A 23710-nucleotide genomic window follows, 5' to 3' on the forward strand; every position below is an offset into this window, starting at 1 on the left:
GGAGCATGTCTCTATTAAGGATATAACACAAACAACTCACAACATGAGACTTCCCTCCTTTTCACAGCACATTCTCAGGGTATGGACAGCACTTTCCTTGAGACAAGCATTCTACCCTCCTTCAGACTGCTGCAACCCTGCTGGCTTAGCCCCAGGGGACGGAAGAACAGAACTTGTTGCTTGGATCATGAGTGCCCAAACTGCGGTGCACGTGCCACTGGTGGTACAAGAGCTTGCTGTAAAGGGGGGGGCTGTCCACTTTAAAGGGAGTGGGGCCCAAGAACAGACAAGCCCTGTTCCATGAAATGGCCCCTTTAAGGAAACAGGTGTTCAAGGGAGCAGCAGAATGGGAGCCGGTGTTAAGGAAGCAGCTACCTGCTTAACATGGTAAAACTCATATGCCAGGTGACGCCCAGGAGAAGCAGAGCACAGCCAGGAGGGAAGAACTGCAGGGGGACACAAAGTCAAGAGAAAGGCTCACCAGAATGAGAGCCAGAAGGAAGACTGGTGGGCTGAGAAAACCTGACTAAATCAGGACCCAGCCCTAAGGAGAAGGGCTGTAGGGATGTGTGAAGCAAGGCAAGAGGCGTGTGAGTCCAAGGACCAAGGGAGGGTCTGTGGAGTGTGGCTAAAATGTGGATATTGGTGGGCAGGAGAAGCCTGTTTGAACCATGGCACAGCCCTATGAGGGAAGGCTGGGGAGTCCTTTACAAAGATGAGTGTTTCTGTGTGAAAGGCTCTCCAGAGAGGTCTGCAACAATGACTGGCAGAGTTCCCTGCATCAGTGGGAACTGAAGGGAGCTGGGAAGTTGAAGCACTGGAAGAAGAGTGAACTGGAGCTGTCTGGTGTCCAGGTGATAATCAGGGACCTGTGGTCAATAGAAGCCAGCCTTGTTGTGTTATGTTCAGCAATAATCCAAGTAAGAATTAGCAGAAACTTTGAACTTAAGTGAGACAAATTAAAGCCTCAAGCCACTGGCTTTCTTTAGCAGCAAGTCATTTGACAAATCTTTTGTGTTAATCAGATTACAAGGAAGACAGAATAATTGATTATTCTTTTTGATTTACTGTCTAAAAACCTGAGAGGTTAAAATTGTTATAATTTAGCACTTTAGACTTCTTTGTGGGCACCTATTAAGGCCTAAAGAAATGGGCACTAAAAGAAGAAATTTGCTCTTGATACTTCAAACATCAATAATGAAGGCTGTACAAAAAGCCAATGAAGTTTGGAAACTGCTGATTTAGATCATTCGCGGTTCTTTATCCCAACCACCAGCTCACCACTGCAGCTCACTCCTGGTTCTCTGCATGCCTCAGATTCATGGTTCTACACACCTGGGGTACAACCCAGACGCCTCCTTTTTTATGGCACAGCTGAACAGGTTGGGCTGATTCAAAGCGCATGGGCAGCTCCTCATCTTCTGGATGCTCACATCCTTGTATTTGGTTTCCTCCATTCCTGCCCTCCCCAGGAACAGTCCTCAGAACCTTTTCTCTGCATTCTCCACTTCATCTCACGAAAGGCCCTTTTATGTTCCTTGTCAGCTCCATCGAGGGCTCCAGACAGAGCTCGAGAAACAATCAGCAGCAGCACAAAGGCTGAGAGTGTGTTTTAAGTAACAGCCATAATAATGCAAAATAAGATGTTGTTACATATTCATGAAGCCTGATTTAACAGCATCATTATTTCTGCCTCTCCTCTCCCTGGACTGCGTTAATGAGCTGTGCTGGATCTCTGAATTACAGCTCGTGCAGACAAGGCTAGAAGGGCCACTCTCTCCTCCATGCAGGCGGCATAACTTAGCATAACTATGGCCAGAAAGCTCAGCGCAGTCCAGCCTGGTGTCCTGCCTCTAGCAGTGGCCAGCGTCCCTCTTGTCACATGCACAAGGAGCACCCAACCAGCCTTGAAAGCACTGTATAGCTGCATAGTGAGGGAATGCCATCTTATGCTGCCAGCCATAAGGATCAGTTTGAGGGACAAGGTTTGATTCCTTTGATTTCTCCTCAACCTGGAGCTTTGGAAAATAAATATTAAATCCAGAGAACAACAGAATAACAGGGAGCAAAAATGATTTGTGTGCTTGCCAGTGATGACTTTAGGCTCTGATAAGGTTTCACAAATCCAAGGAGACCCCTAATAAGGTGACCTGACTCATCCTGGATGGATAAACCCCCATAAGCTGTGCAGACATGACAGAGAGCCAGACCATCCGTAAGACAGTTGCCCTGAGCCAAGAGACCTGAGCTTCTGAATAGCAGTCACCTCCCCTGATGATGAGCTGGTCTTGCCTGGGAACGGCCTTTCCTTGGCCACGCTGATAGACACTGCACTGAACTGGTCTTGGCAGAGACTCGTCCTCCCCCAGCAGACCTGGAAACAGGCAGAGATCCATTTCTTTGGGGGCTTTTGGGAGGGGTGGTGGAGGAAGGCAGCAGGGGAGCATGTGTCAGTTACTGTTCGGGTTCTGATAAAGCTATTTAGACTCCTGTTGAGTGAGGTGAGGACGTGTTCTGTGCAGGATAAGTGACCTCAAGTGGTGGCTGCTTCCTCAGAGCAGCTTATTTGTGGGCACAAGCAGGAGAGGAGACCCCTGTGAAACAGCTACCCACACATCTTAAGGCAGTGCATCTCCAGCTAGAAGGTATGAACCCAGCCCCAGCTCTGGGAGCTGAGGATGGATCGCATCCTCCTCCAGTTGGTGGATGGAGGGTAACAATATGCAGCCATTGTTATGCAGGAGATGAATCTCATTTATTTGTAACCCGTGGCGATTCCTTTTGTTCTCGGCTCAGAAAACCTGCTGGCAGAGTCTGCTGTGGAGCGAGGGGACCATTAAAAACAAAGAGTCGCTTTCAATTCCCTTTGAAGTCCAATTTGCTGCAGTAAAACTGCAGGAGAATTAACCAGCTGGGCTGCTTAACTTTGCAGAAATCAAGGGAGAAAATGTCAGCCATTCCCCAACCACAGCGGGATCAGAATATGTGGGCTGCAACAAACTGGACTTGAGAGCGCCTCAGAGCTCTGGAACCACAAAGGATCATCAGGAAGATGATGATGAGGAGGAGGAGGCAGAAAACTTCTGCAGAATGAGGATGCAAATAGAGAATAGGAATCAGAACTGGTGCTGCAGAATTTGTGCTGCAACCACAACACTCAGCTGCTGCCCAAGATAACTATCAAAGAGCCAAGCCAGGGAACAAAAGATTGATTCCTTACCAAGCTCTGGGCTCTCTGGCAGGGAGAAGTACAGATATACACCACAGACAGTCAGTAGCAAGAGGCCCCTGATGAATTGTGGGAGCCACTTTTATAGCCAAATGGCAAAGGATCAGCAACCAAACTGGGGAAAGAAGATTCTCTGGCCTAGCTTGACCTGACCCATCACTTCCCCTCAGAGGTCCATACCATCGGGGTCTATAAATACTTAAAAAGATTTCCATTCACTTCTGTGCTCCCAGAGTTCAGGTATAGAAGCAAAGACATCCCGAGTAAGGCTGTTCAGAATTCTGGACACAACCAATGCTACAAGAAAGTTACTAATGCATGAGCTGAGGAAGGGAGGAAGGGATTTATGCAAGATCAGAGAGAATTGTAAAAAAATATTCATACCTAGACAGAGAAAGACTTTAAATTTGTGTGCATAAACATGAGTATATAGCTAGCTACATATTGCAAGAAAGGAACACACATCTACTGTATGGGCCAAATGCTGAGCTGGTGCAAATTGCTAAGAAGTTGAGTAAATTTGGCACCAGATCGGATCAGGAAAACCCTTACTTCTGGTTCACTCAGTAAAGTGGCTGAAACAGAAAAGAAGGATGCTTTCTTTGCATTTACCTAGGAAGCATGGTTCTGAAGAGGAATTAGAGTCTATAAATCTACAAACATATCAACTGAGAAGCCAGAGCTAGAAAAGCTGCATGAGGCCCCATTCCCCTTGACTAGAGCAGGGTTGCTTTTTTTATAATGCATGGTCTAGTGTTCTGTGCAGTCTAGTTTGAAAGGACTCAAGAAATGGAGCTTCCAGCTTTTGAGACGATTACATAGCTGCAAAGATCTTATTGCTAGTATCGATGCCTAACATTTAATTTGGGTTTTCCTTTTCTTAAGGTATTTCATTATTTATTCATAAAAACATGTTAATTGTCTCAGCCCCTGGGCTCGGTTAGATCAATAAATATAATTTTCTACAGTATTAACTATTTCTCATCAACAGTTGGCATCATCAATAGTTCTGCCTTCATTGTACAGAGATGACACAAGGGATGGAAACTATTTTGTATTATATTAGAGCTAGGTGAATAATTCAAACAAGCACATTACATCACATTACAGACACAGATTCAGCCTCTTTTGATCACAGAATATCCCAAAGCAAAAAAGCAATTTTCTTGTATTTATTCATTATTTAAGACATTTGACAATTTTTTGCTTTTTAGTTTTTGAGTTTAAATCTATTGGTTGTGACCAGCTTCCTGCAAGGGTTTGATATAGAGCACCCAGTTGCTAATTACTCAGGAACTCTCTGAATGATCACGTGATACTGTTTCTGTTCCTTGACTGGTTGACCACTCAAGCGTCCCTGTCATGAACATTTGTGCATGTGGTTGTGAAATTCGTTTTGATATCTGCTTTCCACAGGCATTCGTGCTGGTAGAACTTACTGGCTTGAATGCTTTCAGAAAGCAGCTGCATGAGGGGTGTGAACCAGGGTGCAGCAAAGTCATCCAAATATTGTATGGAAAATTTGTGGAAAGTTTGTGCAGCGTTTTCCCAAGTATCAACTGTACAAAAAGCAAATCAGGAATATTGATTTTATTTTTGTAAAAAATTGGCTACAGGTTGGACCTACCTGGTCCTGCACCCTTAGAGGTTGACCAGCCCTGAAGGAGGGAGTTTGCCAGACCAGGGAAGATCAGGCTCTTGGGCTATTAGCCTTGGGACTCTGCTGCCCCACCCCATGGCCACTGGGACTCCACTGCCAAATACTTCCTTCTGGGGCTCTCTAGTCCAGGATTCTCTGGTCCAGCAACATCCACTGTCCTACCAGATCACAGATGTTGCCGAACCAGAGAGAGTTCCAGACAAGAGAGGTTCAATCTGTTGAGGTTCCCTCAACACCCAAACGGAGATTGACTATCCTTGCGACATCCCACCAGCTATGCTTCAAGCTCCCAGGAATTCCAAGGAGTGCCGGACACATCTTACTCCAACTCATTGGTTATTGCCAAGTGTTTGTACTATGGACTTGATCCCCTGCCTACTGAGATCAGTGGGAATCCTTAACGGGTATTTGATTGGGTTCCACTTCACCCGAACTTGGGAGGATGACAGCTGTTCAGCAAGCAAGAGGTGCTCGGGGTACTCTGTTGCTGCTCTCTTACCTGTTGTGTTAGTGAGCTGGAAAGTGATTGATTTGTCAGGGATACCGCACACATTCCGGACCGACACCTGACATGTGTAACTGGCATAATCCTGCGGCCTCAGGTTTTTCAGCTTCAGAACTTTGGTTTCACCCTGGGAAAAGTGGAAAGAAATGGAACAGAGTCACTGAGTGACAGATGCACTACAAACCACCTTCGGCTACAAATCTGCGGTCTGATTCTGAGAAGTGCTGGTCAATGGGAGTTGGAAAAGTTCAGGACCTCTCTGGATCAGCCCCTCATTCCTTTGTAAAAGGAGCGAATGTTTGTGGTAATAATTCCAAAACTAATCATTCTCTATGTAAATAAAATAAATAAATGAATGAAATCAGCAGCATTGCCATGTATCCTGAAAGCACTATTGAGCAGTTTTATAGATAATCTCTTGTCAAATGCTACAGGATCATCTTGCAGAACTGAAAGGATCTAAACCACTTACAGCAAGAGTCTGATCTCACATTGGGATATATCCAGCAGTAGCTCTAGTCAGTGGAGTCATAATGTCATAAAACCAGGGGAAACAAGATCAAATTCCAGCCCTTAAGCTTTAATACTTGGCTAAATACAGCATGCTCAACAGTTAAAACCATAAACATTTGCAGTAGAGGAAAAAGGGTAATTAAGAGAAATATTCAAATAAATCATCAAACCTTTTTTCCCCCCTTTGCTGAAGATTCTAATCTCATTTACACTGAAGTAATTCCAGAGTAACACACTGTCTGTAATGGAGTTACCTTGGATTTTTCATACGAATGTAACTAAAATCAGATTCTAGTACTGCCAGTTATGGGCACACAACAGAACCAGAAGAACTCTGTTAAATTCACATCGTATGGGCTCTGTAGATTTACATTTAAGAGACATGCATATAGGAAGTTCTGAGATACACCCCCTGGTTTGTAGCCTCTCATTCATATGCCTTTATACAACGGTATGCCTGTCCTTTTTCATTTGTTTGTGTAAATCTCTTTTTACAGATTTTTTTTTTTAATACAAATCTGGAAACGAAAAAAAAGATACCAGCTTGACAAATCCTCCTGAGATGACTGCGCAGGGCAAGACATGGAGCTCACAAGCATTAATATACATTGAACATGTAGTATCTGACCTGGGTGAATTAGAAGATAAATTCCTAGGAGACCAATACACAAGTGAAAAACACCTCCCCAGAGATCTGTTGCTATGCTGAATGAATAAGGGTATTTACAATGGGTGAGTCAACTAGTGATTTACACATAGTTCATATGCATCCAGTTTATTGATCAGTAGACACATTAGACACAAGGCTGGGTAAACGTGTATAAACCTAGATTGTAAATCAGTTTACAAAAGTATACACTGGTAAGCCTTTGGCTCATTTGTTAAATGTCAGCCATCTAAACCTTATAGTGACATAGTGTATCTGTCCTGACTGAGAATACAACAGTATCAGTGTAATTGAACTGTGATTTGTTAAACATGAAGCTTCTAAGCTGCAAGACTGATTCTGTTATCACACCCATTTTATACCCAATGTGACTTTGCTAACTTCAATTTCTGGAGTAAGCCATGGGAAAACAGAGGAGAATTAGGGCACCTCTGCATGAACAGAGCATTCCTACACTGCTTTCCTTCTAGCTGGCAATTGAAGGAATGACCCATGTTGGCAGGGGACGCCCCTTGACAAGAACCCACAGACATTCTGCAGATGCAACACAGAAAATAAGGGTATGTCTACACTACAAAGTTAATTCGAACTAACGGATGTTAGTTCGAATTAACTTTCATAGGCGCTACACTAGTGCTCCACTAGTTGGAACTTAATTCGAACTAGCGGAGCGCTTAGTTCGAACTAGGTAAATCTCATTCTACGAGGACTAAACCTAATTCGAACTTACTAGTTCGAATTAAGGGGTGTGTAGCCCCTTAATTCGAACTAGTGGGAGGCTAGCCCTCCCCAGCTTTCCCTGGTGGCCACTCTGGCCAACACCAGGGAAACTCTATTGCCTCCCTCCCGGCCCCGGACCCCTTAAAGGGGCACGGGCTGGCTACGATGCCCGTGCCAGGTGCAAGCCTGCCAGCACCCAGCCAGCAGCCCCTGCACCTGGCACGGCTCGAGCCAGCCACCCGATGCCCCCCAGCCCTCCCCCTCTTCCCGGGACAAGGCTGGCGGCTCCCGGGAGCTTGCCCGGGACCGCAAGAGGCGGGCACCCGCCTGGTCTAGTGCGGACATCGTGGACCTTGTCCACGACCTCCGCACTAGGCACAGAAAAGTGGCCGTCTAGGGCAGGAGAGCTTCCAGCCTGGCCACCCAGGAGCAGGTGTGCATGAAAATCAAGGTGGTCCACTGAGACCCCCGACCCTGAGCCCTGAGCATACAATGGCCATACTGGGACAGACCAAAGATCCATCTAGCCCAGTAGCCTGTCTGCCGACAGCGGCCAACCCTAGGGACCCTGGAGGGGATGGACTGAAGACAGTGACCAAGCCATTTGTCTTGTGCCATCCCTCTCCAGCCTTCCACAAACTTTGGGCAGGGACACCACTCCTACCCCCTGGCTAATACCACTCCATGGACCCAACCTCCATCACCTTATCTAACTTCTCTTTAAACTCTGTTCCAGTTCTAGCCTTCACAGCCTCCTGGAGCAAGGAGTTCCACAGGTTGACTCTTTGCTTTGTGAAGAACAACTTTCTGTTACTAGTTTGAAGCCTGCTACCCATTCCTTTCCTTTGCTGTCCTCTAGTCCTTCTATTATGGGAACTAATGAAGAACTTTTCTTTATGCACCCTCTCCACCCCACTCGTGCTTTTATAGACCTCTATCCTATCCCCCCCAGTCTCGTCTTTTCTAAACTGAAAAGTCCCAGTCTCTTTAGCCTCTCTTCATATGGGACCTGTTCCAAATCTCTGATCATTTTAGCTGCCCTCCCCTCTCCCACCCTCTCTCTTCCCCTCTCCCACCTCCTTTTCCCAGTCTCCCCGAGTTTTGTTCAATAAAGAGAGCTTCTATTTTTGACCACACGTTTTCTTTATTTTGTACATCAGGAAGGGGGGCTAGGGAAGGGTAAGTGGAAGGAGGTGAGGGAGGAATGGGGTACGAGGCCCTGATGGGGAGGACTGGGCTGGCTCTGCGGGCTTCTGGGGGTGGAAGCTCTCCTGCAGCCCCCCAATTGCCCCCTCTCCCCAGATGGCAGCCTGCGGCAAGTGCAGCCGGGCTGATGGCCGAGTGCTGTGATGTGCCCAGTGTGGGCACTCAGCGCACTCCAAGCCAGGACTGCTTTGCAAGCGGGGCACCCCTGAGAACTGTCTGTCCGGGGTGGGGGTCGGGTCCCTTTAAGCACAGCCCCCGGCTAGCCTTGGACAGCAGCTCCACGCTCTAAGTCCTCATCTGATGCCCTGCCGGCACTGCTTCCGGCCATCCTTAACCCCGGTTCAGGGTCCACTTAATGTGGACATGCTAGTTCGAATTAGCAAAACACTAATTCGAACTAGTTTTTTAGTCTGGATCCATTAGTTCGAATTAGCTTAGTTCGAATTAACTAATTCGAACTAAGTTAGTTCGAATTAGCGCTGTAGTGTAGACATACCCTAATTTCTTTGAGTTGCACCATTTATGCCGAAGACACTATTCCACTGTGCTCCGGTTCCTCCTCATAGTCAGCCTCAGACTCCATGAAAAGGGGAAGCCAGAGGAAGATGCGATGTTCTGCGTCCTGGAATTTTTTTACTAGACATTAGACGAGACAGAAAATCCTCTCCAGATCAAAGTAGCAGCACTGACCTACAGCATTTTTTCAATCGATTACAGACCCATAGTGCTGAGCTGTATCCCCATCTTCCTTTTTGTTTTTCTTCCAACTGCCCATTTCCATGGCATACAGGGAAGGCTTGTTTCAATAAGCTATGAACAATACCTCAATAACTGAGAGGTTGCCCAGGGCACAGCTCAAAAACAAAAAAATCTTCTCAGGGCCCAGTTGCCAGGGCTTTGGTTGTCAGAGAGATGTGAGGGATGAAGCTGTCCCCTCAAGACCTACCCTTATGCCCCTCTTTTCATTGCCTCATGGCATTGTTCTGCCTCATTAACTGACTTCCGCAGTGTCAGCAAAGCAGTCACTGAGAGGCATTGAAATCCATAGCAAAATTTAGGACACCATTACCCAGAATACTTTGGAACACAGACTACCCAAACACAATTCCCTCCACCACCACTCCCATGGCTTCAAAGAAAATGACTGGGACTTGGAGCAATGTGTGGATGGGGTGGAGATAAGTATAAGGAAGTATGAGGATTTTGACCTGCATATTAAGGTAGGGAGGAGGAAGAAAGTGTGTGAAGTCAGAAAAAAAAAAGGGAGACAGAAAGAGTAAAACAGACAGGAAGAGTAGATGTGTATCTGGGCTTCACACCAGCCATTCAGAAAAGTTCTTCATTATTAGCACTGTCAGTTCCCAGCAATTACAAACACCCATGCATATTTCCAAACAAGAAACTCTCTTCATAAATACTAAGCATATGGGATCCAATCAGGAACAGAAAGAACCAATCGCATGGCTTGTTCAGTGAATCATTTCAGCTGTTCAAATTAATTTCCACAGACTATTCATTTAATGTTAGGAGTAACTGACACAAATGTGAAAATCATGGCCTGCTCACAGGCAGTTTGCCAACATGAAAAAGGGCTACAAATCTGTTGGCTATGAGCAGTGCACGCAGCTCTCGGAACGAACCTCATGAGCAGAGATGGGGTATTGGCATCACCATGTGGGTATCAGTAGGAGGCTAAGGGATGTGCAGCCAGAGAGATGGGAGGATGGGGACTGGACTCCATTTCTCTCTTTCAGGCACATAAAACCAAACAGAGTAACCAGCCTTCGATTCCTGAGGTTTCCTGCCTAACCATCCCTGGTTGCATCCTCAAAAACACAGCAGTGCCCTTTGGGCATGGGCATCAATCTCATGGTGGGACAAGAATTTCCCAGCTATGATCCTCCCTTGTGCAGAGACCCAGTATTATTGGGAAACTATGGTGGATGCCAAGCGCCATTTTCTCCCTCCAGGAACAGTAGGGGTGGACCCATGGTGATTGTTAGGACCTGGCACCTCACGCCGGGGTGAGGTTTGGTGGTGGGTCACCTCACTCTCACCTGTGTGTACAGTGGTTCGTAGATGTCCACTCCATTATCCTGGCTGTGGGAGAGTGTCTCAGTGCCCCGTTTCCAGATGAAGCGAGCAGGTGGGTTTGAGTTGACTGTACACCGGAGGAAGACCGTCTTCTCCTGGTAGAAACTGCCCCGGACATCGCTGATGGTCTGGTGGACGGTGAGAATGGGCTCATCTAGATCTGGAAGGGAGGTGGGGAAGGTCCGCAGGGGCGATTAGCAAGCTCAGGCCAGGGCACATACAGTCTGCTGGGCAGACAAAGCTCCGCGAGGGAGGAGAACCTCTCATGGTCAGCTAATGAAAACCACTAAGCTAGAGGCTAACCTGACTTAAAACATGTGTCTGATGGGAGAAACCAGTCTTCTCCAGGTCACTCCACAGCACTCCAGGAGTAGGAAATAAGCTGATTTGCAGCCTTCCGCGGGCAGTAAGAGGAACTGATTGGCTATCTGGCAGGACCCCAGTGATATCATTCTTGCTCCCAGACATCATTCACACTACCCCTGGCCCCATCTCATCCCTCTGTTCTAGCTGACAGGCAAAAGGACTGAAAAGCTAAGGAACTCTCTTCCCACACCCTTATTCCCCTCTGCTCCCACCCTTTACTTCAGTGGCCTCTGTCCCCAAAGGGGGAGGAATTTCTCCTGGGTTTGTAGGGACTAAGCCCTTCTCTTGGACATAGCCAGACAATGAACACCCCTCCCCCCCAAAAAAAACACCCACCATGAGAAACCCTAAAGCTGCAGAGAAAATGGAACAACAGATGGATGGAGATGGAGATTCACCTCACGGACAGGAAAGTCTGATGGAACATCAGTCATGGGATCATGGAGTGTAAGAGCACAGGAACGTCTGGATGCAGCTTCTCCTTTCCAAAGTGTAGCCCCACCCTTTCTTCTCATGCACAGATCCTATCCCCTCCACCAGTTCTACTCCCCTATTTTAAAAGCACTGTCAACATTTTCCTCTCCTACCCCAAAACTATTCATTAGGCCAAGGATGGGGGGAGGGGCAATGTCCAGGGGAGCTGACAGCTTCTGCAGTATGTGGAGAGGGGCGGACTCCGTGTTCCCAAAGGGTGTGTCTAGACTACATGCCTCCTTCGACGGAGGCATGTAGATTAGCCAGATCGGAAGAGGGAAATGAAGCCGCGATTAAAATAATCGCGGCTTCATTTAAATTTAAATGGCTGCCCCGATCTGCCGATCAGCTGTTTGTCGGCAGATCGGGAGAGTCTGGACGCGATGCCCCGACAAAGAAGCCTTTCTTCATCGACACAGGTAAACCTGGTTTCACGAGGCTTACCTGTGTCGATGAAGAAAGGCTTCTTTGTCGGGGCATCGCGTCCAGACTCCCCCGATCTGCCGACAAACAGCTGATCGGCAGATCGGGGCAGCCATTTAAATTTAAATGAAGCCGCGATTATTTTAATCGCGGCTTCATTTCCCTCTTCCGATCTGGCTAATCTACATGCCTCCGTCGAAGGAGGCATGTAGTCTAGACACACCCAAAGGGACAGAGACAGGAGCAGCCCTCCATGCTGCACAGAGCATGGCACCCCCTAGCCCTTAGCAGAGCCACATGGAGCATGTGGTGGCTATTTAAAGGGCCTGGAGCTCTAGCGGCAGGCAGGAGCCTTTGAACCCTTTGAATCACTGGGCCTCATGGCAACTTTCCCCGTTGTCCCACCCAGTTGGCGGGCCTGGCTATGGCTCGAGGGCTGGGTCTGGCCCACAGCTTCTCCCCACCATAGTAGGGTGAACTGGTGTTACGTGGGCCTGGAGCCAGATCAGTGAGGGGTTTGGGTGGGGTTTTTCTTGTTGGGACCCAGGGCAGTGAGTTGTGTTTTGCTTTTCGCTTGTATGTGGTGTCCGACTGATTTTTCTGTGGGTCAGTGGCCCCCAACCGAAAAAAGGTTCCACACCCCTGCATTAGACTGTCTCCTTTCACCCCTCCCTCCCAAGCATGTCCCCTCTAAGCTGCGAGCACACAGGTGATTCGTCAGCCCCGCCCAGTCAGAGGCTCAGGGTAGGAGCTGACTGGCTGGGTGGGAGGGTTAATCACCTGTGAAGCTGCGCTGCCCCACAGCTTAGAGGGAACACTGCCCCTGAGTGGTCTTTTGCTTCCTGTGCCCCAAAACCAGGTCAGTCCTCACCCTCTCAGTGATGGGATTAACCTTGCATTTGAGAAGGTCTGGAGAAGAGCTGTGCAGAGCCTGCCATTTGATGAGCTTGCCAGACGTGGCAGGCTGCACCCCTTGCAACCTTCCGCTACAAAGGAGCTTCTCAGACTGGGCCCCTCTATTGCAGAATGCAATGTTTTAAAAGAGCACAGAGTGAGGGGCAGGTGTGAGGGCAGGAAGGGAAGGCAGGTCTCTTTCAGAAAAAGAGTTCCCAGACTCCAGCAGCTGGAGAACCCCCGGACAGCATCACTGTTCAGATGAATTGACATTCAGGACCCTCATTTAAAATTCTACTTGTCTGGAGACATGGAGCCAAGCTGGATCTCTGAATCTGAAATTCCCCAGGCCCCTCTTTCTCGCATACACCCCGCCCCGCCTTTTGAGGGGAGGGTGGCCACTGAGCTCAGTGGAGTGATTCTGGATAACCACCCATCACCAAGATCAGAATCAGGGTCCAACTTGACTATGAATGCTACAGCTGAGGTAACTATCAGGTGAAACTCATGTACACTGCCTTCGTTTGTGCCTCCCTGAGACCCAGTCCCTTCCCCCCTCCCAAGCCCATGGAGGGAAAGGATGTGTTCCCATCACTCCTTGTTCTTACATGTCACTGGATTTGAAGATATTGGCTTAGATGCTTGCAAGTTTGGAAATCTGGCTACAGGGAGAAAGATTAATCACTGTTAATGCACTCTGTGACTAGCATGCCTTTCCCACAGAGATGTGCACATGGTCCAGTCTATTTACATATTTTAATGAGGCATGTGTTCTGAAGACAGCATTTATAATGGAAGCCAAGATTTGTTAGCTTGACAACACCATGGTTCAGAGACGTGAGCAGAACTGTTAGCTGAATGACAGCAAGAGAGAGAAGACAGACAGAGAGACGAGACCCTCCTCTACCTGCAGTGTTCACTGAATTTTATACTACCCTTCCCCCACTCCTCCCTTTCTTTCCTTTATCCATTAGGACACTCCAGGACTTGAGTTACAGCTACCACACCTCTAACCTGGCAAGAGGATCATTGTATTGCAATAAGGGATATTCCTCCAACCCTTAGGGACAGAGCACACCAGCTTTCCAGAACTCCACCCCTGTCCATTTGGGCTCTGCTCATGGTAGTACAGAGTGTAATTTCCTCCTCCTCTTCTTTAAATAGCTACCAGCCCTTAGTCCAGCCCTCCTGAGAGGAGCTACCATAAGAACCAAGGAGACATGCACATCCCTGTTGTGCAGTAACTCTGCTGAATCAGTGGAGTTGCACCAGGGATACGTTTAGCACTTGAATTGCCAACTTGCCCATGGACCCTACTGCATGGACCACTTCGATAACAACATCTCCCTTTTTCCATGGATCTTCCCTTTCCTCAGCCTGGAGCACTTCCAGGCAGCAGCATTCCAGCCTAGTGCAGCAAGACCTAGGAACTTTCTTCTGGCTGTTGCAGCTTCCTAGATCCTCCTCCCCAAATAGCTGGTTGGCAGCCACCGATACTCAGCTGCACACTGCCTTGCTCTCTCTCCCGAAGGAAGATTTATTTCAGTGTAAGCCAAAGGATAGGGAGCTCTGAAAAATCTGGGTGTGTAACAGCAACCCACACTCTGAATCCATAAGACATGGCCTCTTTGGGGCTTCAGTCTCCAGGTCAGTTTAGAGCTTCCTTCTCATGGAAAAAAATTGCCTTCAGAACCAGGATGGGCACACGCTAAGCAAGGCAGGGTCAAATACCTGGTGCAACTCCCTGATTTCAAGAGAGTGACATTAAGGATGGATGTGGCCCATAACATGCTTGTGTTTGGCTCTTCCCAAGATGCACTTGATCTTTGAATGAAGAAAGACTGATACTGCACAGCCCTCACCAAACTCAGACAGAAAGTGGCTAGCTTTGTGACTCTGCCTCAAGGCAGATAATTTGTACCTTCCTTGGAACCATCTGCAAGCCCCTAATGGAGCTCTCCATGCAATCTGCAACACATTATACTGAATGTTCCAGAGCCCACCAGGGCTGGCCACTGAGGACACTACCACTAAAGGCAACATTGAGATGATGGGGATTATTTCCAGTTTGGTATTAGAGGGAGGGAAGGCAGGATATGGTTTGAAAATCAGGCTCAGATGGCTAATGGCTGACTCAGCTTGACTACCTGATCTTTCCTTACTGCTCCCTTTTAAATACAGCAAATCCAGAAAGCAGACTTCTCCCAGAAAACAAGCAAACGGAAACAAGATGCACTACCAAGTCCATGTGCAGAGTAGATGTTAGTATCAGAAAGCCCTTGGCCACCCCATTGGCCCCACAGTTCTAAAGGTTAGAGATGTGTGAGGAACAACAGGACTCTACATCACCCTACTTCCAATCTGCACCCCAGATGCCAAGGGGCCTCCTTTTACTTAAAATACTCATCTCAAGAGAGATTCTTCCCACAAGCCCGTTCCTAATGACACAGAGCCCCGACAAGCTGCTATGCCATGGGCAGAGAAAAGCAAGTTCCCTTTCTAAGGCTACATCTATACTGTAACGCTATTTTGGGATACCAGAGTATCCCAAAATATAACAGGCTCGCTATTCCAACATCCCTGTGAACGTCATTCCCTGAGGAGTGAAGGATGTTTTGGAATAGTGGGATATTTTGAAATGTGGTGCTGGTGTAGACAGCACCAAATGACAAAATAAGGTATTTCAAAATAAGTTTGAAATGAGATATGCAATGTGCATAGCTCAAATTGTGTATCTTATTTTGAGCTGTGGTGCAGTGTAGATGTACCCTTAGGGAGCAATTAAATGGCTGGACTATAGACGTGAAAGGGAAAGGTTTGACAAGCCAAGAGCTCTTAGATGGGAATTTCTCAAAGCAAAGACAACTGGAATCCATGGAGAAACAGTGACCCCATCCACAGCAGCATCAACTGCAGGAAGACTTACAGGTGTCCCTGCCTAAGTAATAGGCTCGTGCCCCCCCCAACACTGCTCCAGTGAGGTAAAGCAGTGGGGCAAGGTAAGGGAAGAAGAGAGAAACTCAAATCAAAGCAGAAGGCAACAGGCAAGGCTGATTTAAAATAGGAATCTACCCAAGTTGCAATCAGGATCCTGACTCCCCCAAAGGATAGGGGTGCTTAGATCCCCCTCAGGCCCATTGTTAATGTAAACCTTTAATTAACTATGTGTAACTGGATCCTCACTATTGAGGTCAGCAAGGACCTTGGTTTGAATGCCAGCAGGATTTGAAGGGAGCTGCATTAGTTGCTCACAACCACACCAGGCAGCAGCTTGACAGGAGTCTGTGCTGAAGGGAGCCTGTCTATTTTCCCTTAAGCAGAAAGTGTCTGCCTAGTAAAGTTCCCTCAAAATTATGCTGGGTTCCCAGTTTTGGTCTTTCCCACAACGGGGACCCATCTGACAGCAGCACAAATCCATTCTAACCTTCCTCACATCTGGCCTCAACAGTCCACATATAAATGTTGCCCGCACAAGGGGCAATAAGTAGAATCTAAAAGGTGAGAGGGATTCAGGTAGAGCAGAAAAAGGTGAAAGGAATTCTAGATGAGATCTCTTCCTTTATTGCTTAAAATGAGGGAATTTTTGGCTTCCCTTCTGTGCTCACCCATATTTAGCCATTCGCAATTCAGCCTCTTGGGGTGCATCCCAGAATCCTTTGCTCTGTTCTGACTGTGCTTCAGATGAAGCACAATGGCAATCAGTGCAATGGTTTCTGGGAGGGTCCCAGGCATCTGAGGTGAATCCAGTTTCGAGTGGAGAACAAGTCAATGTCAAAAAGGAGAAAAACAAAAGGGAACAGAAGCCATTCACAAACATCCCTGCCACCCACTGGGGACCCTTGGATGGGGTCAGGGTCCATGGGCTGAGAGGGATTGGTTTAGACCAGGGGTGGGGAATCAGTCAGGGGCCACATACAAGTGAGAAGAAGGAGGGGAAAAAAAACCCTCACTGATGTGCCCCACAACTGAGAAGGAGAAAGACACTCCTCATATTCCCCTCCCACACCAGAGCCTAGGAGAGCCCTGCCTAGTGGATTTTGTGTGCTCCAGCCCTGAGGTGAGGCAGCAGGGGAACAGGTATACCAGCGCAGGCTGCCCAAAGTTACAGGGGGCCCTGAGCCTCAATGGTCGGAACCAGGCAAGCCAGGGGCTCCATCTGGCCCCTGGGCCTAAGGTTGCCCACCCCTGGTTTAGACAAAGTCATCCTGCCCTAAAAGGGTCTATCATCCCTGGGGGAAGGGAATTCTGGAGATACCACTTGGTCCCTAAGGAGGTGAGCATGGTTCTAAGTCAATGTAGAGTCCTGCTGGCCTGGCAGTTATTTACAGACACACAGTAGAGCTGTGGGATTCTCTGGGCTGCCACTAAACGACTTACACTGCACATCTACTCGAATGGACTTGATGGCAGGGACCCCAACCCCATTCTCTGCTTTACAGTAATAGCGGCCTCCCTGCAGCCTCTGGATCTTCTCAATCCGAAGGGTCTCGTTAAACACCGACGTCTCCTGGAACTTGTCCGAGGCACTGCCAGCAGTTTTGGTCCACCTCACCTGCAGGGGAATGGGAGAGAGAGGGAGGCAAACACAGCACAAGGCCACACAGATGGACTCAGAGCTGTGGGCACAGCTCTAAAATCTCATATTATCGCAGCACTCGGTTTTGCGCCTCCTCTGAGAAGGAAGCATCCAGCACTCTACCCCCACACAGTCAGCAGCTCTTAGCAGCTGACCCCAAATGTCCCTGCCCAGGAAGCTGCAGCTGCCCATCAGTAACTGCCAACACACTAGTGCCCCGCAGCGACCCCCGAATGTAAAAGCTACTCCCCTCTTACTCTGAGTTCCCCTACTATTAAACTTCCCCTACTAGTCTCAAATGGGCATTGCATTTCCTCACTCCTGGTCCGTTCTATTAGCCAGAAGAGAATCAGAGCTAGGCTGCAAAGACGGGACTTTCCATGCTGATCCTTCGGGGGGTGAGGGGCATAAGTTGGGTAGCCAGCCAAGCATACACGACCAGGAGAGTGAGGTCCTTGCAGGCAGCTAGCTCATGGCTACAAAGCTGTCGTCACCACTTCGCTTGGCATCTTTTCATCATTCTCCAAGCAATGGGGAACACACAACACACACACACTCACAAAACATATAGCAAATCTCCAGAGCCCAAAGACCTAATAGTAACGGGGGACTTCCACTAGCCAGACATCCCTTGGAAAAGTAATACAGCACAATGCTTTTCCAGAAATTCTTTGGAATATATTGGAGACAACTTTTTGTTTCAGAAAGTGAAGGAAGTAACCCAGGGGATAGCCAATTTTGACTTTGATGCACGCTACTGGTGACAAATCTGAAGGTGGAAGGCAATGAGAACAATAGGGATCATGGAATTACTGACTGCATGGTTCTAACAAAAGAAACGAGTGAACAAAACAATTAACTTTAAAAAGGCAAATTTTAACAAAACTGAAAGAACCGGTAGGTGAGGTCCCCTGGGCAGAAAATCTAAAGGCTAAAGGAGTTCAGGAGAGCTGGCAGTTTCTCAAAGAGACAATATTAAAGGCACAAATGCAAACTATTTGGATGCAAAGGAAAGATAAGATGACTAGTAGAGGCCAATATAGCACCATCAGGAGCTCTTTAATTACCTGAAAAATCAAAAAGGAACCCTACTAAAAGTGGAAACATGGGTGAGTTGCTAAGGAGGAGCACAAAAAGACAGTACAAACAGGAAGGGACAAAATCAGAAAAGGTAAGGCTTGTCTACACTTGAAAAACTGCAACTGTGCCACTGTAACAGCAATGCTTTAAAGCTTCAGTGCAGACACTACCTAAGTCTTCCATTGTACTAGTATTGTCTAGACTGGAGTTAATTCGGATTAACTGTGTCACTCAGCAGTGTGGATTTTTCACACCCTCTGAGAGATATAGCTGGGTTATCCTAACTTTTTAATGTAGACTAGACCTCAGGCATAAAATGAGTTACACCTGGCAATGGACATAAAAGGCAGTATGAAGGGGCTCTTTAAATACATTAAGGGTATGTCTAGACTGCATCCCTCTGTTGGCAGAGAGATGCAGATTAGGCAGGTTGACATGGCAAATGAGGCAGGGATTTAACTATCCCGTGCCTAATTTGCATAAAAATGGCTGCCGCATTTTGCCGACTCAGCACTTTGTAGTCTTCTTACTTAGCTAGGAAGAAGACGTAATAACTGATGACATCAAGAAGTCTAATGCCTATTTTGCTTCAGTCCTCACTAATGGTGGCAAGATACTCCATACAATTAATATTAACAACTAGGGGAAGGAACACAAGGCAAATCAGGAAAGAACTGGTTAAGGAATATGAAGATAAGTGAGAAGTATTGTATTCAAGTTAACAGGGCTTGATGAAATCTCCATCCCTAGAGGTTTTTAAGTCCTGGCTTGACAAAGCCTTGGCTGGGATGATTTAGTTGGGGTCGGTCCTGCTTTGGGCAGGGGGCTGGACTTGATGACGTCCTGAGGTCTCTTCCTGCCCTAGGATTCTATGATTCTATGAAATTCATCCAAAGGTATTAAGGAACTTGCAGAAGTAATCTCAGAACTGTTAACAATGATTTTCAAGAACTCATCAGGGATTGAATCCCAGAGAACTGGAGAAGAGCGAAGTACCTATCTTTAAAAAGTGGAAATAAAAGAACCAGGGGAATTATAGACTAGTCAGCCTAATTTCTATACCAAGAAAGTTACTGGAACAAATTGTTAAAACAATCAATCAATTTGCAAGCATCTAGAAGATAACAGGCTTACAAAGAATAGCAATGTCAAGAACAAATCTGTCTGATTTCCTTCTTTGACACGGTTAATAGCCTAGTGGTTGGGGGAAAGCAGGTGACATAATATATCGTGATTTTAGTAATGCTTTTTGCACAGTCCCTCATGATATTCTGATAAGGGAAGTAAGGAAATATTGTCTAGGGCTATGTCTACACTGCAGGTTTTTGCCAGCAGAGAGTATGCTAATGAAGTGCTCATTAGCATTTGTTGTGCTGTCATTTGCATATTCTCTGCTGATGCTTTTTGTGCAAGAGGTTTTTGCGCAAAAACAAGCAGTGTAGACAGGTCCATTTTACACAAAACAACCGTTTTATGCAAGATCCTTATGCCTCAAAAAAGGAGGTACAGTGAAACCGTTGTTATCCGGCACTCTGTTAACCAGAAAACTTTGTTAGCCGGCATTGCCCCCAGTCACAATACTGTCACATCTTCAGGCGCAAAGGCCTGGCTTGGTTTACCATGATTGGCTTAATTTTTTATTTAAGAAGTACTAATCATCTTTAATTCAAAATAGAAATGTTAAACCAACTGCCTCACGCTACGAAACTACCAATATTAAAAATTTGAGTTTTACTATTATTGTCCATTGGTTTTTCCTAGGTTGATGGGACCCTCAGATAACCAGAATTTTTAGATAACTGGAATGCCCTAATCCTCAAGCGTGCCGGATAACACAGGTTTTACTGTGTAAGGATCTGGTGCAAAAGGAGGTTTTTGCACAAAACGGACCCATCTACACTGCTTGTTTTTGTGGAAAAACCTCTTGCGCAAAAAGCATTGGCAGAGAATATGCAAATGACAGCATGACAAATACTAATAAGCACTTCATTAGCATACTCTCTGCCAGCAAAAGCCTGCAGTGTAGACAAAGCCTAGATGAACTAATAGAAGGTAGGCGCATAGCTGGCCGGAAGACCATTCTCAAAAAAAGAGTAGTTATCAATGGTTTGCTGTTAAGCTGGGACAGTGTATCCACAGGGGTCATTTTTGGTCCAAATACTAATTTATATTTTCATTAAATGACCTGAATTATGGAGTGGAGAGTGTGCTTATAAAATTTGAGGATGATACAAAACTGGGAAGGATTACAAGCCCTTTGGAAGACAGGATTAGAATTTAAAATGAGCTTGACAAATTAGAGAATTGGTTGGAATTAAACAAGGTGAAACTAGGATAAGATAAGTATGACGTACTACACCTAGGAAGGAAAAACAAAATAAAATGTACAACTACAAAATGGGGAGTAACTGGCCAGGCAGAAGTACGGTTGAAAAGGGGCTACTGTGGATCACAAACTGAATAAGATGAGTAAATAGCGTGATGCAGGTGAGAAAAAGTGTCAGATGGAAGACATGGGAGGTAATTAGCTCATTCTCCTTAGCACCGGTGGGGCCTCAACTGGAGTACTGTCCTAATCTGTGTACCATACTCTTAATAAATATTGAAAACTTGACCTATGATGAGGAAAGGTTTAAAAAACTGGGCATGCTTCATCTTAGGAAGAGGAGATGACTGACAGGAGACATGATAACAGTCTTCAAACATGTTAAGGGCTGTTAACAGTGATCAATCATTCTCCATATTCACTGAAGATAGGACAAGATGTAACGGGTTTAATCTGCAGCCTGAGAGATTTAGGGTAGATACTAGGAACAGCTTTCTAACGATATGGGTAGTTAAGTGCTGTCATAGGCTTATAGGGAGGTGACTCCCCATCACTGGAAGTTTTTTAAGAACAGGTTAGACACACATCTGTCAAGATAATCTAGGTTTGCTTGGTCCTGCATCAGCACAGCAGGTTGGACTTTACCTCTTCAGAGCCATTCTAGCCTTACATTGTATGAATGGAATGCTGAATCTGTTTCGCTTCGAAGTAAGAGAGGCAGCTACTGCTGTCTCCCTCTCTGGGGTTATTTTTGTGAGTTTCTCTTTTGTTGTAAACTCACTTCAATACAAGGAAGCACCCTTCAGAATTCAAATTATTTGACATTTTTTGCGGGGAGGTTGCATGTTTAGTCTTAGAACACTACCTGCAGATTTGTATGGCATTTCATAATGAACATGCCCTTAGAGAGCCATGCCCTATCTCAATAGCCAGTAGAGAGCTATAGCATAGGCAGCAGCAGTGCAGCCTTCCCACACCTCAACTCAGAGTGAGAAAGAAGGTCAGTGCCCGGGGCCCATTTGTTCCTTGGCCTCTTGGTCTTCTTGCTGGCTGCCTCTGTACTCAGGGTACTTCTACACTGCAGTCAGAGTTGTGATTGCAACACCTGAGTTAGCTTTAACCTAGCTAGCTTGAACAACAGTAAAGGCATAGCTGCATGTACAAACCTGCCCAGGACTCCAGGTATGTACCTGAGTGTCTAGCTTAAGCTGCCATCCATGCCACTGTGGATTCACTGCTTTTTAAGCTTGCTGGGGTACATCTCCACACATCACAGTCACACCTTTGACCAAGGGAGCTGGAACAATTTCTAAAGTGGGGGTGCTGAGAGCCAATGAACCACAAATGCTGGAAACCATTTCAAGCCAGGGGATGTGGCAGACTCGCCAGCCCCTAGCTCTAACACCTATGACTTTGACTGCAATGAAGACATCACCAAAACCCCAGGGCGCGTCTAGATTCACTTTCGAAAGAAGATATGCGAATTCGGTGTGAATTTGCATATCTCCTTCCGATTGCTTTTTCAAAAGAGGTTCTTTTAAAAAAGAAAATAGTCTAGACGCAGTTCTTTCGAGAAAAAAAACCCTTTTTTGAAAGAACCGTGTAAACCTAATTTTTTTAGGAAGAACAGTTCTTTCAAAAAAGGGTTTTTTCCCTCGAAAGAACCGCGTCTAGACTACTTTCTTTTTCGAAAGAACCTCGTTCGAGAAAGCGATCAGAAGATATGCAAATTCGAACCTAATTTGCATATCCTCTTTCCAAAGTCTAGACCTGCCCCCAGTTGCTAAGGTAGCTGCCAGCAGCGTGGATACCTAGACCCAAACTGCTGGGCTGAGAGCTGCCTGACCATTTTGCAGTAGACACAAAGCAGATGGTAAAATGACATTTATTCATTCACTGACAACCCCAGGCTAGACAGAGCTGCTGCCCTGGAGGGGTTGAGTACCTTGGCCCCTGCCCAAAGTCAGCTGACATGGGGCTGAACTGGAGCTATTGCCCTAGAGGTGGCAGGGCTCTACAGCCCATTCCCCTGCTGGGAAGATTTGCTCAGCTAATGGCCATCTGTGACGGATTTATTTAGGCTTGGCGGGCTTATGATGAGATTGTTTTAGGACCCCAAATCTCAGAGTCTCTTGTTTGCACAGCCGCTTCAGTCAGCTCTTTAATCCTTCCCCAGCCTTTTCATTTCAACCTCGTTTAAATATTTGGGCGACGCGGTAAAGCTTTAGTGAGTAACTGGACGAAGGGGGGGGGGGGTGGAGATTACACAAAGGCTGAGAAAAGAACTCTGATTTGGAGTAGTGGGGATGGGGGGAGCATGTGTGGGAGTGGGGGGAAGAGAGAGAAGGCACAAAGAGAGAGGAGGGATGTGGCAGATGAGCAAGGAAGAGAAGGAAGAGAGAAGTATGAAGGAGAGAGGGAAGCTTGGGAGAAATGGGATGGGATGTGGGCACAGCTCCATGTAAGCCAGTGTTCTATGTCTAGCAGCTCTCTTTGGGCATACGGGCTAGCTTCCCGCGGGCACACCCGTACTCTGCATGTGCTAGCGTTACACACAAACAGGTCCAGGGACACTGCAGCTTCTTGTGCAGCAGCATTGTGTGCACATCTATGTGCCTTAGTCCTGCCAGGCTCAGAGCATTCATGAGCTGTTCTTCACCTAGCATTCGGCATGCTCCAGGGCAGCATGGGCATCCGTTCTCTCCATGCCTCTGCTCTACCTACCCAAGCTCTGACTGCTGCATGTGTTATTAGTGTGCCCAAGTGCCTCTGCTGGGGGCTCACCCACAGGTCCCCTGATGACACACAAGAGGCTCTTTGAGCCCCCATCTTGGCTCAGTCTCCCACTGTCCTTTTTTAAAAGCTATTTTGTTAGATAATTCTACCGTGAATGCTTTGGGAGAGCTGCTCTATGTCCTTTGCCATTTCCTAGCAGTCAAGGCCCTAGAGACAAGTAGCCCCTTGTCTGTTAGTGCAG

The 23710-nt window shown here is 46.8% G+C and overlaps 1 protein-coding gene across 1 annotated transcript in view; it reads right to left on the minus strand.

Moving 5' to 3' along the window:
* MDGA1 (MAM domain containing glycosylphosphatidylinositol anchor 1) overlaps nt 1-23710 on the minus strand; it is a 240777-nt gene that overhangs the window by 131888 nt on the left and 85179 nt on the right. The window contains exons 4-6 of the mRNA XM_006126531.3: nt 17129-17303; nt 10558-10754; nt 5389-5521 (exon numbers count right to left, since the gene is read on the minus strand). Of these exons, the coding sequence (XP_006126593.2) occupies nt 5389-5521; nt 10558-10754; nt 17129-17303 (505 nt within the window). The remainder of the gene's footprint in view (nt 1-5388; nt 5522-10557; nt 10755-17128; nt 17304-23710) is intronic.

Source organism: Pelodiscus sinensis, chromosome 3 (assembly GCF_049634645.1).
Source record: "Pelodiscus sinensis isolate JC-2024 chromosome 3, ASM4963464v1, whole genome shotgun sequence".
NCBI classification, from domain to species: domain Eukaryota; kingdom Metazoa; phylum Chordata; order Testudines; family Trionychidae; genus Pelodiscus; species Pelodiscus sinensis.